This window comes from Mytilus californianus, unplaced genomic scaffold (genome assembly GCF_021869535.1).
Source record: "Mytilus californianus isolate M0D057914Y unplaced genomic scaffold, xbMytCali1.0.p SCAF_2, whole genome shotgun sequence".
Classification (NCBI taxonomy): Eukaryota; Metazoa; Mollusca; class Bivalvia; order Mytilida; family Mytilidae; genus Mytilus; species Mytilus californianus.
This window is the reverse complement of record NW_026262668.1, coordinates 80,090,181-80,111,499: the sequence shown is the minus strand read 5'-3', so window position 1 is coordinate 80,111,499 and position 21,319 is coordinate 80,090,181. Positions and strand designations below refer to the sequence as shown.

Genomic DNA, 21,319 nt, shown 5'->3' with positions numbered 1-21,319 from the left:
ATGGAATGATTGTAAGGTGTACATGTCTAACTGGCAGATGTCATTTGACCTTGACCTCATTTTCATGGTTCAGTGGTCAAAGTTAAGATTTTGAGTTTTGGTCTTTTTTTCTAATACAATATGCAAAAGGTCAACTATATTTGGTGTATGGAAGTATTTTATGATCTTTATGTCAGTCGCGCAGTTTTTATTTGACCTTGACCTCATTTTCACAGTTCATTGCTCAGTGTTAAGTTTTTGTGTTTTGGTCTGTTTTTCTTAAACTATAAGCAATAGGTCAACTATATTTGTTGTATGGAAGAATTGTTAGCTGTACATGCCTGCCTGGCATGGTTCATCTGACCTTGACCTCATTTCCATGGTTCATTGTTCAATGTTTAGTTTTCTTGGTTAATGTTAAGTTTATGTGACAGTTGTAAGAAAGCTTTATATTTAGGACTATCAACATAATATCAATGATTAGTAAAGAAGGCGAGACATTTCAGTGTGTGCACTCTTGTTTAAAATGGTTAAATATCCAGGTGAAATATTTTCAATACAAAAGTAGAATACGCATGTCTGTCTGACAAAGGCGAGTGGATATTGACCTCATTTTCAAGGTTTGTTGATCAACAAGGCATCATTCAATAAGATTAGGCTATTTGTGTCTTGAGGTTGAGGCTAAATTATGAGACCTTCCAAACCCCAGTGATGTTTAGATGTTACTAAAATCAAATAAAATAATTCCCAAGGGGTCAGTCATGCAAGGTTCCTCAAAATATGACATTTTAACAGAAAAACTATTTATGGCACTTCTAACCCTTATGATGTGTCCTATCCTATCTGACAGGAGTCACCTTAAGCTGACATCATTTTAAAGGGTAAGAAAACTCAGTTTTTGGGATCATGGTTACTTGATTTATTATAAGTAATACTGATGAACTTAAACAATGCAAGGTGCACATTACCTTCCGATTTACCTGAACATGACATATTTTCTTGCCTGTTGTTTAATGATTAGTTTTTGTCTTGTCTTTTTGTCTTGTCTATTCTTCACAGAATGTGAGGCATAGGGATGTTAAACCTGTGGTGTCAGCTGAAACTATTTGCTTAAAGCTTTATATTACATGAGTATAAGGTACAAGATCTGAATACTTCAAATCTTGTACACAGATGCTAGATGGCTTATGATCCGAAGATTCCATGTGGCATATGCTTGTGTCCTTGACCTCATTTTCATGGTTTCACAACTGTTTAAAAACCTGTATAGTTTCTCACTTTATATGAGTAATAAGACAGCTATGATGGATATATAAAATCATTGGAAGGTGTTTATATAAATAAGAAGATGTGGTATGAGTGCCAACAGACATTGTTCACCTGATCTTGACCTCATTTCCACAATTCAATTGTCAACATTAGTTTTAGTAGTAAGGTCCCTGTCTCAGATACTATAAGCAATGTGTCAACTATATTTGGAGTATTAAATGATTGTAAGGTATACTGTAAATTAGAAATTATTGTGTGCATTTACTATTGCAATTTTTGAAGAATGGACTAAAATGCAAGATTAATTATTTCAATTTTAGGAAAATATACACAGATTTATGTATCAGATATCAGAATGCGAGATCTAATTATTGTGATACTTATCCAGTCACATTATTGGCAATAATAAATACCTCACAGATAATTTCTGAATTTACAGTACATTGCCCTCTTGCAGGGTTCAAATTACCTTCACCTCACTGGCATGGTTCATGAGTCAATTTTCATTTTTTTGTGGTTAGGACTGTTTCTCAGATACTAAGCAAAAGGTTGACTATAGTTGGTCATTTTGACCCATGAAATGATCATAAAGTGGACAGGTTTGTCGAGTAGAGTTCATCTGACCTTGACACCATGTTGATGGTTTATTGGTCAATGTTAAATGTTCTTGATTAAGTCTGTATCTCAGATATAACAAGCAATAGGTCAACTGTATTTGCTGTATGAGTGATTATAGGGTAAACCTTTCCGTCTGGCAGTGTTCCTCTGACATTGAGCTCATTTTCATTGATGTTTTTATAATGTTAAGTCTGTGATACTTTGATCTTAAAGACTTTTAACATATAATTCAATGATGACCAGTAAAGCAGGAAAGACATTTCAGCATGTGATCACTTGTTTCATCAACTGTATAGGGAATAAGACAACTGCAAGAGTATGTGCAACTACTGCAGTGTATTATTTGCCAGTCAGAAAAGGGGTTACTTAACCTTGATCTCATTGATATGGTTCATAATGTTTCACTTTTAGATGATGGGATCAGTTTGGTTTCTGAAAAACTATATAATTTAATTACATTGGTTTGTTTATTCATTGAAAGGTGTAAATATCTGTTTAACAGTACCAGTAATAACTTAAAACATTTAAAAGGTATTTTCAGAACTCAATGATAAACATTGTATTTTCACTATAAGTAAATTTATCAGTTTCTGTAAGTGATGGGTCAACTGCATTTGATTTATTGAATTATTTCACTTACATGTATATGGATGGCATTCCCTTTGACATAAACCTCATTTTCATGGTTCATTGGTTCACATAAAGTTTTATGGTAGGCCAGTTTCTTTAAGAGTATCTGTAGTGTATTGATTGGTTGTTCTGTTAATTTGTTTATGTTCGACATTGACTCAATATCTTGTTTAGTGTTCATAAATTATGTCAATCACTCATATCTGCATGTCAACATTTCTTTCATTTCATTTTATATATTCATTAAATTATTTATATGGGCAGAACATAAATAATTCCAATCCATTGCAGAAATTGTTGATTTTTATCTACGGCGGGGGCATTAAGTTTTACCCTTGTCCGTCTGTCCGTACGTCCCAAAGTTGGTTTACGTTCTCTAACTTTAGTTTGCCTCCACCAAATGTTATGAAACTTGTACACAATGCTTATTACCACAAAATACAGATCAAGTTTGAATTTTGGTGGTGTCAATTTAACAGTTCCAGAGTTATGCCCGTTTACAAATGGAAAAAATGCTGAATTTTTCGTTTCAGTTCTCCAACTTAAATTTACCTGAACCAAATGTTATGAAACTTATACACAATGCTTATTACCACAAAATACAGATCAAGTTTGAATTTTGGTGGCGTCACTTTTACTGTTCTAAAGTTATGCCCCTTTACAAATGGAAAAATTGCTGAATTTTTCGTTTCTGTTCTCTAACTTAAGTTTGCCTCAACCAAATGTTCTGAAACTTATACACAATACTTATTACCACAAAACTCAGATCAAGTACAAATTTGGGTAGCGTCACTTTTACCATTTGTTCAGTTATGTCCCTTTATAACTTTATATGATATGCAAGCGGGGGCATCCATCTGTGTCCCATGGACACATTCCCCATTTATTTGTAATAAATTTCAGCAACCACTAAACACCAGAAAACTTAACATGTGTCAGATAGTTTAATTGAGTCAAATCAACAGTACTGTGCACACACTAAATGATGGATGTTTTGTGCATGTATTTTGTGTATTTTAACTTGTGGTGTGCTATAGATATGAACTTAATTACTTTTATATTTGTTTTATTTTATTTCAGCTAATAACAGTGTACAAAGTTCCGGGACTGGATCCTGATTGGTTAATGGCAGAGCGGGGTTCACAAAAGGGAAAAGTTCCAAACACATATTTAGAAGTTTTAGAATGAATCACATACAATTACATACTTTCAATTTTTGTTATAAACTGTAAATTTCTGAAAAGTTACAGAAAAAGATGGATCACTACACGGTGTGGTAACAGAAGGTTTAAAGATGGCATGAGGTCTCAGAGAGATGTAATTTATATACAGAAAACAAGTTGTGCATGTGATATAAACTCTTTCAAGAAAATTGTCCATTTTTACCCTCAAATTATATTCTGTTATGTATTAAACATTTTTAGAGTGCTATTATTATGGTGTACCTTAAATTTTTATCATTGAAAATCAATGTTGTTTTGCACAAAATTTGTATAACGATAAAAGTTCTATGATAAAGCAATAAGTCATAGAATTATGTAACCTTCTTATGTCATGAATATTTTGTGGCGGCAGACAACCATTTTCCAAACTTTCAATATAAGAAATTCAACATTTTTTTTTTCTTTTTAAAGTCCCAAAAAGCATGATATTGAAACAAATGATACTTTACTCAAGATATACTAATCAGTTCTCTTCAGTCAAGCATTCATGTTTAATTGTGCATGTCTTATTCAGCTTTGTGTGCTTTTAATGCCAATTTTCAGAAGTTGGTTGATATAACTTTGGTTTTCAGATGCAGTTTCAAGAGTAATCAATCCTACAATCTCTTGAGGTTGAATATGTCTTTGTTATCTTTGGCCTCTCTTCTACAAGAGAAGGTTGCACTGATCTACTTTATACACTTTATTGTCTGATAAGATTTTAGGTCTGAGATTTTTTCTGAAATACCACATGTTCTACCGTGATAACGCTCCTTTTAAGGTCAATTACACATAATTAGATGGTATTTTTATGAAATGTTGTATACATTTAGCATTCATTGAACTACATCTGAATTTTTCATTGATCCAGATTTAATTTCAATCAATTTCATTTATCTGATGCATTTTGACTCACATGTATATACCTAGATAATAACATGCATCCCAGGTAATTTTTTGCACATAGTCTTTGTAAAATGCTCATATTGTAGCATTTGCATCCAATATTATGACTTTTCATATAATAATTGATGGGAACAAGGCATGATTAGTAATATGCAGATTTTTTTGGGGTTTATCTTACATTGATTTTGATGTTGTTAAATTCAGACATTAATCAGATGATTGTATAGATGCAAAATTTGTGACATGATTTGCATCACAATAAATCAATCTTACATTTGTGTAAGATTTGCAATATAAATGTTCATGTTATATTCTGAATTTAATAGTATTTTTTTATTTTTGAAAGGCCAGCGGAACATCAAAATTACATTGTATTTATCTTGTAAATTCAGAGTTTGAAAACATAAAATGTGATCTATTTTTATTAAAAGTTATGGCTGATGTGTGATTTAGTATTATATTTTATCTTCATACATTGAATCTTTGGATGTCACTTATTGATTACTGTCATTTTTGTCGAGCCTTCGACTTTTGTCGAAAAAGCGAGACATAGCGATCCTACATTCCGTCGGCGTCGTTGTCGTCAGCGGCGTCCACAAATATTCACTCTGTGGTTAAAGTTTTTGAAATTTTAATAACTTTCTTAAACTATCCTGGATTTCTACCAAACTTGGACAGAAGCTTGTTTATGATCATAAGATTATATTCAAAAGTAAATTTTGTAAAAAAAAAATTCCATTTTTTCCGTATTTTACTTATAAATGGACTTAGTTTTTCTGCCAGGAAACATTACATTCACTCTGTGGTTAAAGTTTTTGAAATTTTAATAACTTTCTTAAACTATCCTGGATTTCTACCAAACTTGGAAAGAAGCTTGTTTATGATCATAAGATAGTATCAGAAGTAAATTTTGTAAAAAAAAAATTCCATTTTTTCCGTATTTTACTTATAAATGGACTTAGTTTTTCTGCCAGTTAACATTACATTCACTCTGTGGTTAAAGTTTTTAAAATTTTAACAACTTTCTTAAACTATCCTGGATTTGTACTACACTTGGACAGAAGCTTATTTATGATCATAAGATAGTATCTAGAAGAAAATTTTGATAAAAATATGTTCCATTTTTTCCGTATTTTACTTATAAATGGACTTAGTTTTTCTTCCAGTTAACTTTACATACAGTCTGCAGTTAAAGTTTTAAAAACATTTATTAGATTCAAAAACCATCCTGGATTTTTACCAAACTTGGACAGAAGCTACTTACAATCAAAAGATAGTATAGAGAGGAATATTTTTATTAATTTTTTTCCTCATTTTTGTTGAGCCTGCAATTAACAGCAAAAGTAGGCGAGACACTGGGTTCCGCGGAACCCTTACGAATTTTATCGTAAGAGAGATACTTTGGTTTATTAGAAACACTCTCAAATAAAGGTTTGAAATATAATAATTACAAAAAATTATTAATAACATATTTTTAATACCCTGATTTTTTGAAAACCATAAATAATTACATGAGAAATCTATGGTGTTGTAAGATTATGAATTATCTCCCTTTCAACATATGACAAAAAAAAAATTGGGAATTTATTTTATACCTAATTGGTTTGAATCCAGAATAATAATGAATTTATGTTTTAACCAGATAACCATTTTGAGACTGATTCATGTATTTTGATCAAGAGTTGCCTTCTGCATGAGGTACCATTTAAATATGCATCCATGGACTGCTTGATTGAGGATTTAAGTTTGATGTTTCTTGATAATTATCCCATCTGAAATATTCATTGGAAATAAGAGGATATTTTTATTTGTTAAACCAGCAGATGTGATTGAGAAAACTTTAATTTTCCTGTATTGGATGTCTGTACAGATAAGTGTTAATTGTACATTATTTTGATGGATGTAACTGTTCAGATTTAAGATATACATGAAATGCAGGGATTCATTGTTCTTTTTATTTATGAAATTTTGGTTTAAAAAAGGGAAATGTGACATATTGATTTTCTGTAAATAATTAATAGTTATGGCAAGATGTTAATCCAACTAAAGTAATTGCTTATCTCAAAAAACTACACATATTGCTGAGTATTTTAGTTATCAAACTCTACTGTTGTACAAGGTATTTATCTACTGGTCTGGTAAAAGATTTTACTCTATTTACTTTTTCAAATAAATGAGAGCTAACCATCATAGAATCTAAAATGACCAAGAGAAAATTGTATTAGAGAGAAGGGTGTAACTTATAGTATTTATGACAAAATCTGAGATTTGAGTGGTGATTTTATAGTACTAACCATATGTACAGTGTTGTATTTAAAGTGCTCATACTGTGTTTGGAACTTTTATACTTGTTTGAACCCTTATTAAATTGTTATAACTAATGCTTTGTGATGAAATTTCTGTAAATTATGTAAAGTTTAGATCTTCTTCATCTTACATATTAAAGTTTGTCTGCCCTACAAAAGTTTAGATCTTTTTCATCTTACATATTAAAGTTTGTCTGCCCTACAAAAGTTTAGATCTTCTTCATCTTACATATTAAAGTTTGTCTGCCCTACAAAGACTGTTACTGATGAAAACACATTTTATGATAATGCTTGAACGAGTACAAGATTTTGAAAAATCTGGCATTGGACACTTGACTTTTCGTGATTAGGTCAGCTTTAAATAACTGTTAATAAGAGTTTTATATAGTTGTCCTTATAAATATCAACAAATATTCTGTATGTATCCATTATAAAGGTTTGACAATAATGTTTGCCAGCTTCCATTAATGTCTCATCATACAAAATACTAAAATGACATTATGGTTTAAAGCACGATAATAAAATTAAAGACTAATGTAATGAAAATAGACACAAGAAATGAACAATGTAGATTTACTAACTAAATAATACATTATGTCAAAGAAACTTAAAAGCCAGTAGAAATTTTTGTTTAATTCATTATTCATTATAGAAATGCAGAAATTTCATCATCAAAGCATAAAAGTGAATGGTACATTTATATTTATAAAATTTTAAAATTTTATTATATTATATTTTTTTGTTCTTGCTGCTTTATTAATGTTAGTGAGGGATTTGTTATCGATTATATATACATGTTGATATGCAGGTAGACAAAGCTTAACAAACAATGCAGACATTCAATGGCTCATTAACATCAGAATTTACATTTTCAAGTATTTCATTGGTAGAGATACTCATTAAAAATTAATAAATAATGTAATGCTGATAACCAGATGTTTTGATAGATGATAAAAGAAATGAAAAAAAAATTGACAACTATCTAAAACAAAGAATAATCTGACATCTCAAAAACTGTTGTTAGTGTAGAATTCTCTTTATGAATAGTATCGAGTATTTACCATGTTTACATCAGTATAAAACTATTTGCCAGTGTAGGCATTTTTTTATGAGAATTCAGTTATTTTAGTAGCTTAGGTTTGGCTTGATCAACCCAAATCTAAGCAGAATGAAAAAATAAACTAAACATGAAAAAGATTCATGTGTCAGAAGTATTGTTACTTTTATATTTGAAGCAATATTTAGTGAAGTGTTAGACTTGTTTACAAATAAGTTTTCATCTTATCTAAATGTACATCCCAATATTAAAGTATTATTTGTCTATTTGATATGATGTATTGGAGTATTAATAAATATGGTCAATTGTTTTATTAATTTAGTTTCTGTTATCATGAGGTACTATACAGTCATCTATCATAATGTTGAACTAACATGGAGCTGGATAATTGAAAATCAAGAGGTTTATTTTATTTAATGTTGATTTAGAAACTTTCAGCTTCATTTTTAGGATTTAAGTTAATACTGATGGGATTTACTGTATGTTAAGTGACAAACTTATTTGTTAAATACTGTAAATTTTGGTTATCTAAGTGCTATATTGTTTGAGACGGCAAAATGGTGCTGAAAATTTTGTCATATGTTTGAAGTAATGAATTGTATGAAATAAAATGTGATATTTGCATATGTATTATACCATTTTTTAAACTTAATATCTGCTATTAATCACATATACTAAGAATAGTAAAAAAAAGTCAATATTTTTTTTTTGCATTAAAAATTGAGATTTTACTTATTGGTAAAGGTTTTTTGTTGTTATATTTACATTTCATTTAATTTTCTCATTATATGACTGTCAAAATTTATTTAAGTTGTTACATTTGATCAATGTTTGCATATGGTTAGACATTGGTATTTTTTTTTCTTCAAATATACAAGTTGTTTTGGCACCAGGAAACTGGATTGTAATCAAAGGAATGATCATAAATGTCTATAAGAGAATTACTAAGGTTTTATGATTCAAACTTTAAAATGGATGCACACTTAATCTTTCCTTCAAAAGAATTTAAAAAATGGATTCCTATTTTTATTAGTTAGAGCCACCATATTTTAATTTTTAATTTAGTTGGTGGAGTATTGTTATGCATGATTTTTATTTTATTTCTTTATGCACTTTAGTGAATTTTTCTGATTCTTACAAATTCTATCTTTATCTAGGTGTAAATAACAGTGCATATTATCTTATTTGTAAGTGGCAATACACTTTAACTTTAGTGTAAATGTCTGTACTTTTTATCTTTACTGCAAGTACAAAAACACATTATCTTTATTGCAAGTGTAAGTGGCAAAACACAGAAATATACTTGATGTTTAGTGTATGTGCCACTTAATATAAAAAGTTACTCTAGTGCATTGAGTGGCAATGATTTAGTGTAAGTTGTGGTGCACTGTATCTTTAATAATAGTGTCCCTACATGTAAACATAAAGTCACTTACCTGAAATGAGTGGTCACTGGTCATACAAATTGATTATGAGATATAGTTGAATGAAAGATATCTGTATATGAAATAAAAAAAAACTATTAATGCCAATTTTTGTTTTGTTGTTATTGAAATATAAAAAGGTCAGAATAGGATTTCAAAACATCTTCTGAAAGTGTTTTGTTAATTTTAGTTCTTGATGTTATACAGTCACTTTATCCGTTCATTACACACTGCTCAACAGCTTGACAGTGATAAGTTGAAATGTGTGAGCACTTTTCAACTCTGATGGATATCCACTACCTGTTTGCCAATACTTTGAATTTTTCAATATGACATTTGGTCAGCAGCTCAACAGTGATGAATTGTAAAGTTTATGCACTTTTCAGATGTGTCAGACACCTATTTCTTGTTTTCAGATACTTTGACTTACCAGTGAGTGGGGGTATGCTTATCAAAACAATGTGTGCATTCTTGTTGAGTTTGAATTTAAATCATACAGAAAAAAGTTACTGAAGAAGGAAACATTAATGTTTTGTTTTGGAAAAATATCTTAAAGTTTTGAACACAGACATTGAAGTTATAAAAATGTCTACATGTAGATTGAAGGTGTTCACTTTATAAACTTATTTTAATCATTTCCTGCTTGGTTTTACAGAAAATATTGATAGGTATTATTCTCTATTAGTCAACTTAGCAGAAAATATATAAAACGTAAAACTTCTTAATACTGAAAGACACACCAAGCAACGAAACTGTACTAGACACTAGGGTGGCCATTTCCAGAGGTCAGGAAGTCCAGTGTTCAGTGTGAATGTATCAGAAAATCCATTCTTTTTATATGACCGCAAAAAAATTTTGCGGTCGTATATTGGTATGACGTTGGCGTCGTCGTGGTCCGAAGACACATTGGTTTTCTCACTCTAACTTTAGTTTAAGTGAATGGATCTCTAATAAATTTTACCATAAGGTTCAATACCACAAAAGGAAGGTTGGGATTGATTTTGGGGGCTATGGTACCAACAGTTAAGGAATTAGGGGCCAAAAATAAGCATTTTTGTAACTTCCAGACAATAATTTGTGTGTTAGTGTATGGATCTCTCTGACAATGTACCACAAGGTTCCATATCACAACGGGAATGCTGGGATTAATTTTGGGGGTAATTGCCCAAAACGTTTAGGAATAAGGGGCCAAAAATAAGCATGTTTCTAGTTTCCAGACAGTAACTTGTGTTCAAGTGTATGGATCTCTCTGAAATTGTACTGCAAGGTACCATACCACAAAGGGAAGGCTGGGTTGGATTTCAGGGGTAATTGCCTCAAAATTTTAGGAATTAGGGGCCAAAAAGGGGCAAAAAATAAGCATTTTTCTAGTTTCAGGACAATAACTTGTGTGTAAGTGTATGGATCTTTATGAAATTGTACTACAAGGTTCCATATCACAAAGGGAAAGCTGGGTTTGAGTTTGGGGGTAATTGCCCTAAACGTTTAGGAATTTGGGGCCAAAAAGGGGCCAAAAAACCAAGCATTTTTCTAGTTTCCAGACAATAACTTGTGTTCAAGTGTATGGATCTCTCTGAAATTGTACTACAAGGTACCATACCACAAAGGGAAGGCTGGGATTGAGTTTGGGGGTGATGAATCATAAGGGGGTTCAACAAATTTGGGGGGGGGGGATTTTTTTTTCCTATTTTAAGACTTTTATGATGTATTTAAATTGGTAATTATGGTTGCAAACTCCAATAGAATTTTGAATTGAGATTATGACCATATCTTGAGGGAAAGAACTTTTTTTTTGGAAAAGGGGGGGGGGGGCAATTTTTTTTTTTCATTTCAGATTTCAGAAATTAAAAAGAAATTTCTTCAAATATTATTTCTTTTTGCAAAAAAAGGGGGGGTCAATACGCAACAGCATAGTGTATTTCACAAAAGCAAAAAAAAGGGGGGTAATTTTTTTTTTTTTTTTTGGGGTGGGAGTCAATTTTGCAACAGCATAGTGTATTGCACAAAAACAAAAAATTGTATATAAATTCAAATCATATAACCAATTCTAAGTTCTTTGACTACAGTTATTCGGTGTCTGAAACCTATTATGTGTCAAATATTTAATTACAATCCAAATTCAGACCTGTATCAAGCGTGAATATTGTGTCCATTTTTGCCCCAACTGTTCAGGGTTGGACCTCTGCCGTCGTATCCAGCTGCGCTCAGCGAAGCATTTTATTACCATTAATTATTGACTTATAAAATACACATTATAAGCAACATTTTATTGTTATTAACATGAATGAACCAAGTTAAGGCCGCCAGACTCAAAGACTTCTACAGGCTGTTTATGTTTTTGCATTTGCTTATACACCATCGTCCCTTTTTTCAAGAAACATTATGTATAACCTAGTCGTTTTAGTCTGACCCATTTTTGTCTCGCCTTGATGAAGTCAAAAAGCGAGACATAGGTATGCTGTTTCCGGTGTCGGCGGAGTCGTTGTCAACAATGTATTAGTTTGTGATTAGGTCTAGTTTATGGTGAACCACAAGTGGTAGGTCAATCATATTTGGTATGCAGTTGTATTAGCATTGACACATCTCATTTCCATGGAGATTATTTGGCCCTGCCCCTCAGTCATGGTCTATTGACTTTGAAAATTTTGCTTAATTAACATGTATTAGTTTGTGATTAGGTCAGTACAAGGGGAACCATTAATGGTAGGCCAATGTTAATTGATATTCAGTTGTATAAGCATTAGTACATCTCATTGCCATGGAGAATATTTGGCCCCGCCCCCTCAGTCATGGTCTATCGACTTTGAAACTTTTGCTTAGTTTACATGTATTAGTTTGTGATTAGATCAGTTGAAGATGAACTGCTAATGTTAAGTCAATGATATTTGGTATGCAAATTTATTGGCATTTGCAAGTATAGTTTCCATGGAGATTATATATGCCCACCCCCTCTTCATAATTCATTGACTTTGAAACTTTTACATAGTTTACAAGTTAATGTTTGTGTTTAGGTTTGTTTAAAGGGAACGACTTATAATAAGTCAATGGTATTTGGTATGCAGTTGTATTAGCATTGGCACATTCCATGGAGATTGTTTAGCCATGTACCTTCAGTCATGGTTCATCGACTTTGAATATTTGCATAACTTACATGTTAAAGTATTGCTAATTTAATTTCAACATTTTAAAAAATTACAAAAAGGCGATACATATCTATGTGATAACAGTTTATGTTAAAAACTGGTCCAACATTCACGTTTAGCTGTACAGTAAGATGGCATGTCATTATCCGCAAAAAATAAATATTTAAATCTTTTTTTCTGAAAGCTGCTTGGCCATTCACTCTATTGACTTTTACAATATCCACAGAATTGTATCAAGGTTATATAGGGCGATTATGATCATCCAATATTGTCACCTTATCCTTTTACTGTTACTTAATTTAAGGATATTGGGTTTAAAGAACGGTTGTATTTCTGGACTTATCATTTTATTATTACCGTCGTTTCCATCATGCTTTGTACAACACAATCACGTATATGTTTTTTTTTTGTGACTAGTATCGCATAGATTGCAATTGTTTCTATTTTAATATTTAACATACCCGAGTTTTGACAATCAAATTATTGTAGGATTGATTGATTTTTGTCTGCTGAAAGTCCAGAGGCAAATATTTCATGCATATTCAGGGAGATAAATCAGCATTAAATGATAATTCACTAGGTTCTATAGTGAGCGAAAAGTTTGACTACCACTGGAAAATTATTGTATGCTGGATAGGGAAGGACATTTTATCTTTCAACAGACCCTTAAAACATTGTAACAAGGAATCTGTAACGTGTAGAGATTTTGGCACTCTCCCTTCAAGATGCATCAAATTCAAAGTCCCTATTCTGACCGGACGGGGTTGCATATTAATACACCCCACACAGCTAAACGGTCGCCCTTATTTAGGATAGCTTTTACTGCTGGACTGGGAAAATTTTCGCAGGAATTAAAACATTGCAGGATTTAAACTTATGATCAGGCAACCTTTGATATCTTTAAGAATCGAAAAAAAAGTATTACTATATTAAAATGCAATGATAATATAAAAATACAACTAATTTGACGCTCGAAATGCTCATTTAAAAAAAAAGTTTGTCTTAGAAAAATATTAAGATGATTTTTAGTTTTTTGCGTAATTTCTCTGCTTGTCAGCTACCCTTGTTGACAGTGGATTTCAGTGGGGGGCAGAGACATATATATATGTGTATATAGCTACCCTTGTTGACATTGCAGTGGATTTCAGTGGTGGGGGGGAGAGACATATATATGTGTATATAGCTACCCTTGTTGACATTGCAGTGGATTTCAGTGGGTGGCAGAGACATATATATAACGGCAGTCAGCAGGGTTTAAGAACATCTGTTGTTCGACCTGTTAGCCAAATGCGTTTTGTTTAAATATACTTTTTCACTTTTTTGGTCTTTTGGAAAATGTTGTTTGTGCCGTATTTAGACCCCTCTACCACGAAATTTGTTTTGCATGTTCACGTATATAAATTGCGATTTTTATCCAACGCAATCATAGGTTTGAACGTTGTCTTCAATTTAGACTTATTTATATTTTTTCGTTTGGGCTTGTATTATATTTGCCTTCGGGTTTATATGATCCGTTCATCCTATTTCGACTCTTAAAAATTCAAGAGTCTATCCTAAATTGAGGTAAATTATATGGCCTTCCAAATACCGTTTCGATTCCTTACATCACTGAAGAGACATTAATTGTCGAAATCCGGATATAGTGTACAAATGTTTGCACCTCATGTTTGCGGTATACCATCTTTTCCGCAAGTTTATTGTTTTCTGTTTGGTATTAAATTAATAATAAAGATCCATTTTGTTACATCTTGTGATCCGTTTATTTGGCAATCGCCAATGGCAGTCGGGTTTAAGAACATCTGTTGTTCGACCTGTTAGCCAAATGCGTTTTGTTTAAATATACTTTTTCACTTTTTTGGTCTTTTGGAAAATGTTGTTTGTGCCGTATTTAGACCCCTCTACCACGAAATTTGTTTTGCATGTTCACGTATATAAATTGCGATTTTTATCCAACGCAATCATAGGTTTGAACGTTGTCTTCAATTTAGACTTATTTATATTTTTTCGTTTGGGCTTGTATTATATTTGCCTTCGGGTTTATATGATCCGTTCATCCTATTTCGACTCTTAAAAATTCAAGAGTCTATCCTAAATTGAGGTAAATTATATGGCCTTCCAAATACCGTTTCGATTCCTTACATCACTGAAGAGACATTAATTGTCGAAATCCGGATATAGTGTACAAATGTTTGCACCTCATGTTTGCGGTATACCATCTTTTCCGCAAGTTTATTGTTTTCTGTTTGGTATTAAATTAATAATAAAGATCCATTTTGTTACATCTTGTGATCCGTTTATTTGGCAATCGCCAATGGCAGTCGGGTTTAAGAACATCTGTTGTTCGACCTGTTAGTCAAATGCGTTTTGTTTAAATATACTTTTTCACTTTTTTGGTCTTTTGGAAAATGTTGTTTGTGCTGTATTTAGACCCCTCTACCAAGAAATTTGTTTTGCATGCACACGTATAAAAAGTGCGGTTTTTATTCAACACAATCATAGGTTTGAACGTTGTCTTCAATTTAGACTTATTTATATGTGTATATAGCTACTCTTGTTGACATTGCAGTGGATTTCAGTTTTTTTTTTGGGGGGGGGGGGGCAGAGACATATATATTTGTGTATATAACTACCCTTGTTGACATTGCAGTGGATTTCAGTGGGGACAGAGACATATATATATATGTGTATATAGCTACCCTTGTTGGCAGTGGATTTAAGAGGGGCAGAGACATATAGATATGTGTATATATGTCTCTGGTGGGAGTAATGGAATGTATAGATATGATCATAATTGTAGATCATAGACTCCAGTTGATTATAATTACTGTTGAGGATTGATTGTGAAATTGTCCGACATGTTGATTATGACCCGTAACACCCCGAGAGATTATGGAGCATAAATATTTAATTCTTTATATAAATAACTGTCATTCCAGTCTTAATTAGTCACTGTGTATCAATAATATGGAATATCACAATCTGCAGGACGATCTTTGACATGATAAACTAAATTCCAATTTTCAATAATTCTTGAATGTGCTAATGCATTCACAAAGCGTTACAATTTCTAAGGGTTTACTAACATTTTGGGTGGCAAATGTGACATTAAACTGACTGATTATAATTCTTGTAAGAAAACAGCATAATAATTATTTGTGTATATTAGTTTGTTTGAAATTGAATAAATAATTTTAGGAACTATGAAAGTGTGAAAAGTTAACGAACAACGGAGAACAGACGAAGATGGACGCTAAAAGATGACAAAAGCTTAGCTGGCCTTCGGGTCAGGTAAGATAAAAAAAAAAAACAAACATGTAAACATAAAATACTACAACATTACAACAATACGAGTAAAGTTGTATAGAGACCAGCGTTGTGTATGTCCAGGCAATTAAATCTACCATACAAGCTACGCCACACGGAAACCATTGTTATGATTAACTACTATTGCACCGACCATGAATCATATTACTCCGGTCTAAATGGTTTTCCAAAAGAACCGTTTATATATGTCATATATCTCCTAAAAGGCACAACGGTGTACCATGCATAAGGCTAATGGTCATTTTAAACTTCATATTAATTTGGCACTATAATCGCAAATATCCCTTCGATATGAATCCACCAAGAGTTACGGGAATACAACTGCTTCTCGTAAGGTCTAATAATGAGCCCCCTCATGGGGGTTTTGATTATGTAATTACTTGGCCGTTTGTATAGTGATTATTTTATTACCAGACCAAATATTTCATGATTATTTGATTATTTGATAATCTAGGACTGTATTTTTGATTATTAGATTATCTTGTTTAAAAAAATAATTAATGACTTTGTGATTATATTGGCAAAAGATTTATGATTATGTGATTACTTGGACGACCCCATGAGGGGTCTCAATAATAGTATATGCAGTGCTAGCAAAACTTAGATTGCAGATCTGTATTGAAACTTGTAAAGGAGTGTCATAATATTCCCTGTGACCAAGGAGGTTGAACAACCTCCTTGCTGTGACTAAACACGACCAGTCTAAGATGTAATTTCCAAGAAGCTGTTTCCAGTTTTCCTGCGAGGTTTCATATTACACGATACACCATGTTTGTCGAAAACTTGGATAACTACAGAAAATACATATTTTTTTTACACTTTCTAAGTTCAAGGACGTGGAATATATCAAATAGTTTTATTCCATTGATTATACCTATTGATAATTTAATCAATATTTGATTGGTTGAGACTATCCCACGTGTCATTGAACAAATCTCCATATTCCATTCTGAGGATCATATTCCCCTCTGAAATGTCGGGATTACATCGTGCGATATTACGCGCGGCTAATGTACATAACGTTTTGAAATTCTTATTCTTTTTAAAATAGCGATAGCAAAAATCATTATCATGTTCAAATTTATTTCAGACGATAAAACAAATTTAAAAGACTAATAGTTAAATTTTGCTCCGTACTGTTTATCAATGGGTATGTCGTGTTTAGTTTAACTTATAAAAACAAGCGGATAAGAAAACAAAATATATGCAAAATAATTTTTAATGTATTAATAGTAAACAAAGCATAGGCAGTGGAATAAAACATTCATTTCCCTTTGCCTCGGGAGATATGAAGATTTGCTCACCCTCGAAAAATCATATTTCCCTCGGGCAGAGCCCTCGTGAAATATGAATATTCTTGGGTGAACAAATCTTCATATCTCCCTCAGGCATGGGAAATAAATGTATAATACCGATCACTTGTGCAATGTAGACGTATTTTAGTTACTAGACCATTATATAAAGACATGTACGAAGAAGAGAAAAATAAATGTGAACATTAGTACATAAGCTTAGAAGAATTCCAAAAGCCAAGGCTAATCAGTCTAATCTAATGATACCGGATCCTCCAAACATTTCGAATCAAATCAGTTTGCTTGTTTAGCGTTGGTATTTAATATGAATAAGAAGATGTGGTATGAGTGCCAATGAGACAACTCTCCATCCAAGTCGCAATGTATAAAAAGTTAACAATTATAGGTCAACGTACGGCCTTCAACACGGAGCCTTGGCTCACAACGAACAGCAAGCTATAAAGGGCCCCAAAATGACGTGTAAAACAATTCAAACAGGAAAACCAACGGTATAATCTATGTAAAAAACGAGAAACGAGAAACACCTATGATCCACACCAACAAACGACAACCACTGAACAACAGGCTCCTGACTTGGGTTTAAACGTTTTAACAGGCGCCAACCTTCACCTGAGACAGTAGTGTAACATTACGACATAAAAAGACACACAATAAAATATCAATTGAAATGGCCTAACTCGATCAAAAAGACATTTCAACAAAAATAAGTAAACATACACTGAACGATAAAGCCAATTTAAGCGTTCTTGGTTATATCATGGCGGTCAGTTTTTTATAGGCGGAGGAAGCTGGTGCACCCAGAGAGAACTACCTACCTTCAGGAAGGAAAACTGGCAAGCCTTAACCAGAAGTTGATTCTTAGTGAGGCATTGACAACTTGCAGTCGTTTTGGTCAGCATTATTTAAACATGTCCTATTCTTTTGGGAATATACTTTTACATGGAACCTAAAAGAAATAAAAATAGATTCGATTGAAAGAGACGCTGGCATTGATTTTTTTCCATGCGTGATAATTTACTCGAGACTTTGTACTTTTAAAGACAAACGCAAGATTTTGCTCCTAATTATCTAAATAATCAGTCACTGACAAATCTCACTTTACTATATTTGACAATTTTAACTTGTGCTTAAAAGTCGAAACTTTATATGCTGTATGCGTCCTGTGGCGGATCCAGGGGAGGATTCCGGGGGTCGGAACCCCCCCTTTTTTTTGACGATCAATGCATTTGAATGGGGACAAATAGTTGGACCCCCCCCCCTTTATCCTGGGTTAGGAACCCCCCTTTTACAAATGGCTGGATCCGCCCCTGGCGTCTGTAATTAATTTAGAGAACTTATCTGCCTGTTAAAATTAAGAACCGCACTACTTTTTTTCTAACACAATAATAGTTAACGCACTCTTCCAGATGAAACTTTAATTGCAGTATTACCAGTAACAGGGGATTCTATCATGATAACCTATAACGATTCATATGTTCCATTCACGGAACACATTATTACATACTTAGTATTCTGTCACACATTGGAAATTTGTCTTATCAATATTTAAACGTTAATGTCACAATAATTTCTTCTAGAGTAATCACAGGTTACTTTGGAAATCATATGATTTACACCATTACAACTTGATGATTGTATTTTCATTTTTAAACTGTAATATTGTTGTTAAAGGAGGTAGCAGTTTGGATTTTAGTTGACGAGAAAATTCGAAGCTAGGTAAAGTTTTTTTCAGTATAACATGTGGTGCTTCTTGAATGACATGATATAAAACAAAGATATAAGTTTTTAAAAAGATACAAAATACATAGGATAACAAGGAACACACAATGGAAAAACACAGGTAACAGTAAAAAACACATGAAATTAAACAACAATTAAATTAAACACATGAAAATAAAAGATGATAAGTGTGAAATAATTTATACTGAAATATGTAATATCATGCCTCGGTTTTAAATTTTAAAACAATACAAAAAAATATCCTTTCTTCATGTCTGAAATTTCATCTCTTATTTCTCATAAATACATTTAATTGCTTAATAATATATAAACATATTAATATTAGACATTTGAATAATTACTTTGACATTAAAGCCCGAAAACTAAGGACAATTAAGTTTACTTTATGATATTTGGGAGAACATGATTTTTTTATTAGTTAATTGTTACTGGCATTGAACTAGCTTTCAGTAACTTCTTGAGTCGGTACTTTGTGTCTTTTGTCTTAATGTTAGTTTTTTGTACATCGTGATTGTCTGATGAGTCAAGTCTTTCCAACTGATGTTTACAGTTTGTTCTTATGTTGTGTTGTTACACCACTGTCTCAGTTTAGAGAGGGTTGAGCCCCGCACACATGTTTAACCTCGCAACATTATATATGTGCATGTCCTGAGTCAAGAACCTGTAATTCGATGATTATCGTTGGATGCTGGCTGTCATATTTGCTTTCGTTTACTGTTTCGTCGTAAATCATTCCTTTTTTTTTTGTTTGAACTGTTTCACATTTTGTCATGTCGGGGCCTTTTATAACTGAGTATACGATATTGGTTTTGCTCATTGTTAATATTATTACTATTTATATCTCTAACAAATGATATTTTAGACTTTTAGTTTTTGATTGTTCCCTTGGCATCTGTTCCCTCCATTTTGCAACAGAATTTAATTATTAGTCACACATATTAGGTTTCATTATATATATATTATAACGTCTTCATAAAAACATTGGATAACCATTGACAATTGTTAATATAATTATTTTCATTTGAAGAAATAATGATTTATCACTATTTTGAATATTGAATAAATTGCTACAACACAGTTGTCATACATGTACACATAAATATTTTATTACATGGGGACTTATATCATTAGTTATATTATAATTATATATAATGATGTCACTTTCTGAAGAAGTATCACTACCAAATAAGCAGGGAAATTCAACATTACCAGGAAAAAATTAAGAAGAAAAGGCAATCATATTCTAAAGAAGCCTTTACATTTTGTAGTCAAAATGTCATACGATATAATGAGAAATCACTGGAAGTACCAGACAAGTTGGACAGAGGGTTTTACCTGCACCCATGTAAAACTGCAGCCTAGGACAGCAGAATCACCAGTACCATACAGAAACCGTCATAGTTCACCGAAACGAAGATCACAGGTAATTCTCAAAGAAAACAATTTACTAATAACTAAACAATCATTTACACACTCACGGGTCATTAATATCATTGCAACAGTATAAAGAATTATAACTGACATTACAAAATAAAACTAAATGTTTGAAAACAAGTGTTGTCCCACGCATCAAGTAAATCTATAGCAGGATTGTCTTTCCAATGTACTAACAGAAATGGGTAAACATATCATTAACGGTATTCCCACGCATTTCAACATGTATGTGTTATTATTTCAAACACTTATTTCAAACACTTTAACGTAATTGATATTAATTATGCATTTCTAAAAAGTTGCAACACCTTTTTAATGCGTTTCCAGAAAGGGTTAAAAAAAGAGTTAACAGTTTTAACACAATCTTTTACAATGTGGTATTTTGATACCAGTTAACAGTAAATAGGCATTGTCACATAAGTTTTGCTTTCGAGCTCGACATGTTGAACAATTAAATATCGAAATAATACGGAATTTGTCTCTTGTATTCACTGAAATATAAATTTACATTTTTTTTTTATAAAACAGGATGCATATTTCATTGTTTTTTCTGTATTGAAATTTTGCATTGTTTGTTCTGGTCGTGTGTTCCTGTACTTTTTATTACGTTGTTGTGTGAATTCCTCAGTGCTATTGCTGTAATGGGTTTTTATTGAATGCTATTTGTACTATTCGTTTATCTACTGATGGGATTAAAAAGATGATGGTTGAGATCTAAAAAAAAAATATTTTAACAGCGACACATATTAATGCGCCTCTTGAAAGTCAGGAACTTCCACAGTGGTATATTTATGTCATATCGTCGCCTTTTTGTTGATAATTTCGTGTTGACGATATATGATCATATATCCTCGATGGTTTCTGTTCAATCTATTCACAACCTTTTTTTTAAACAAGGGGCGATTTAGAGCTAAACATATCGTATATAGACATCTTTTTATTTAGACAGTATTTGCCCTCTATACATGTATGTC

The 21,319-nt window shown here is 32.0% G+C and overlaps 2 protein-coding genes across 6 annotated transcripts in view; both read left to right on the top strand.

Moving 5' to 3' along the window:
• The window catches only part of LOC127728313 (endophilin-B1-like), a 48,005-nt gene extending 38,506 nt beyond the window's left edge, over positions 1-9,499 (top strand). For all 5 annotated transcript variants that reach the window (XM_052235655.1, XM_052235657.1, XM_052235656.1 and 2 more), the window contains 2 exons: positions 3,577-7,068; positions 7,167-9,499. In XM_052235655.1, the coding sequence (XP_052091615.1) occupies positions 3,577-3,684 (108 nt within the window). In that variant the 3' untranslated portion in view covers positions 3,685-7,068; positions 7,167-9,499. The remainder of the gene's footprint in view (positions 1-3,576; positions 7,069-7,166) is intronic.
• LOC127728294 (ral guanine nucleotide dissociation stimulator-like 1) overlaps positions 1-21,319 on the top strand; it is a 431,288-nt gene that overhangs the window by 365,698 nt on the left and 44,271 nt on the right. The gene's annotated exons all lie outside the window — the stretch shown is intronic.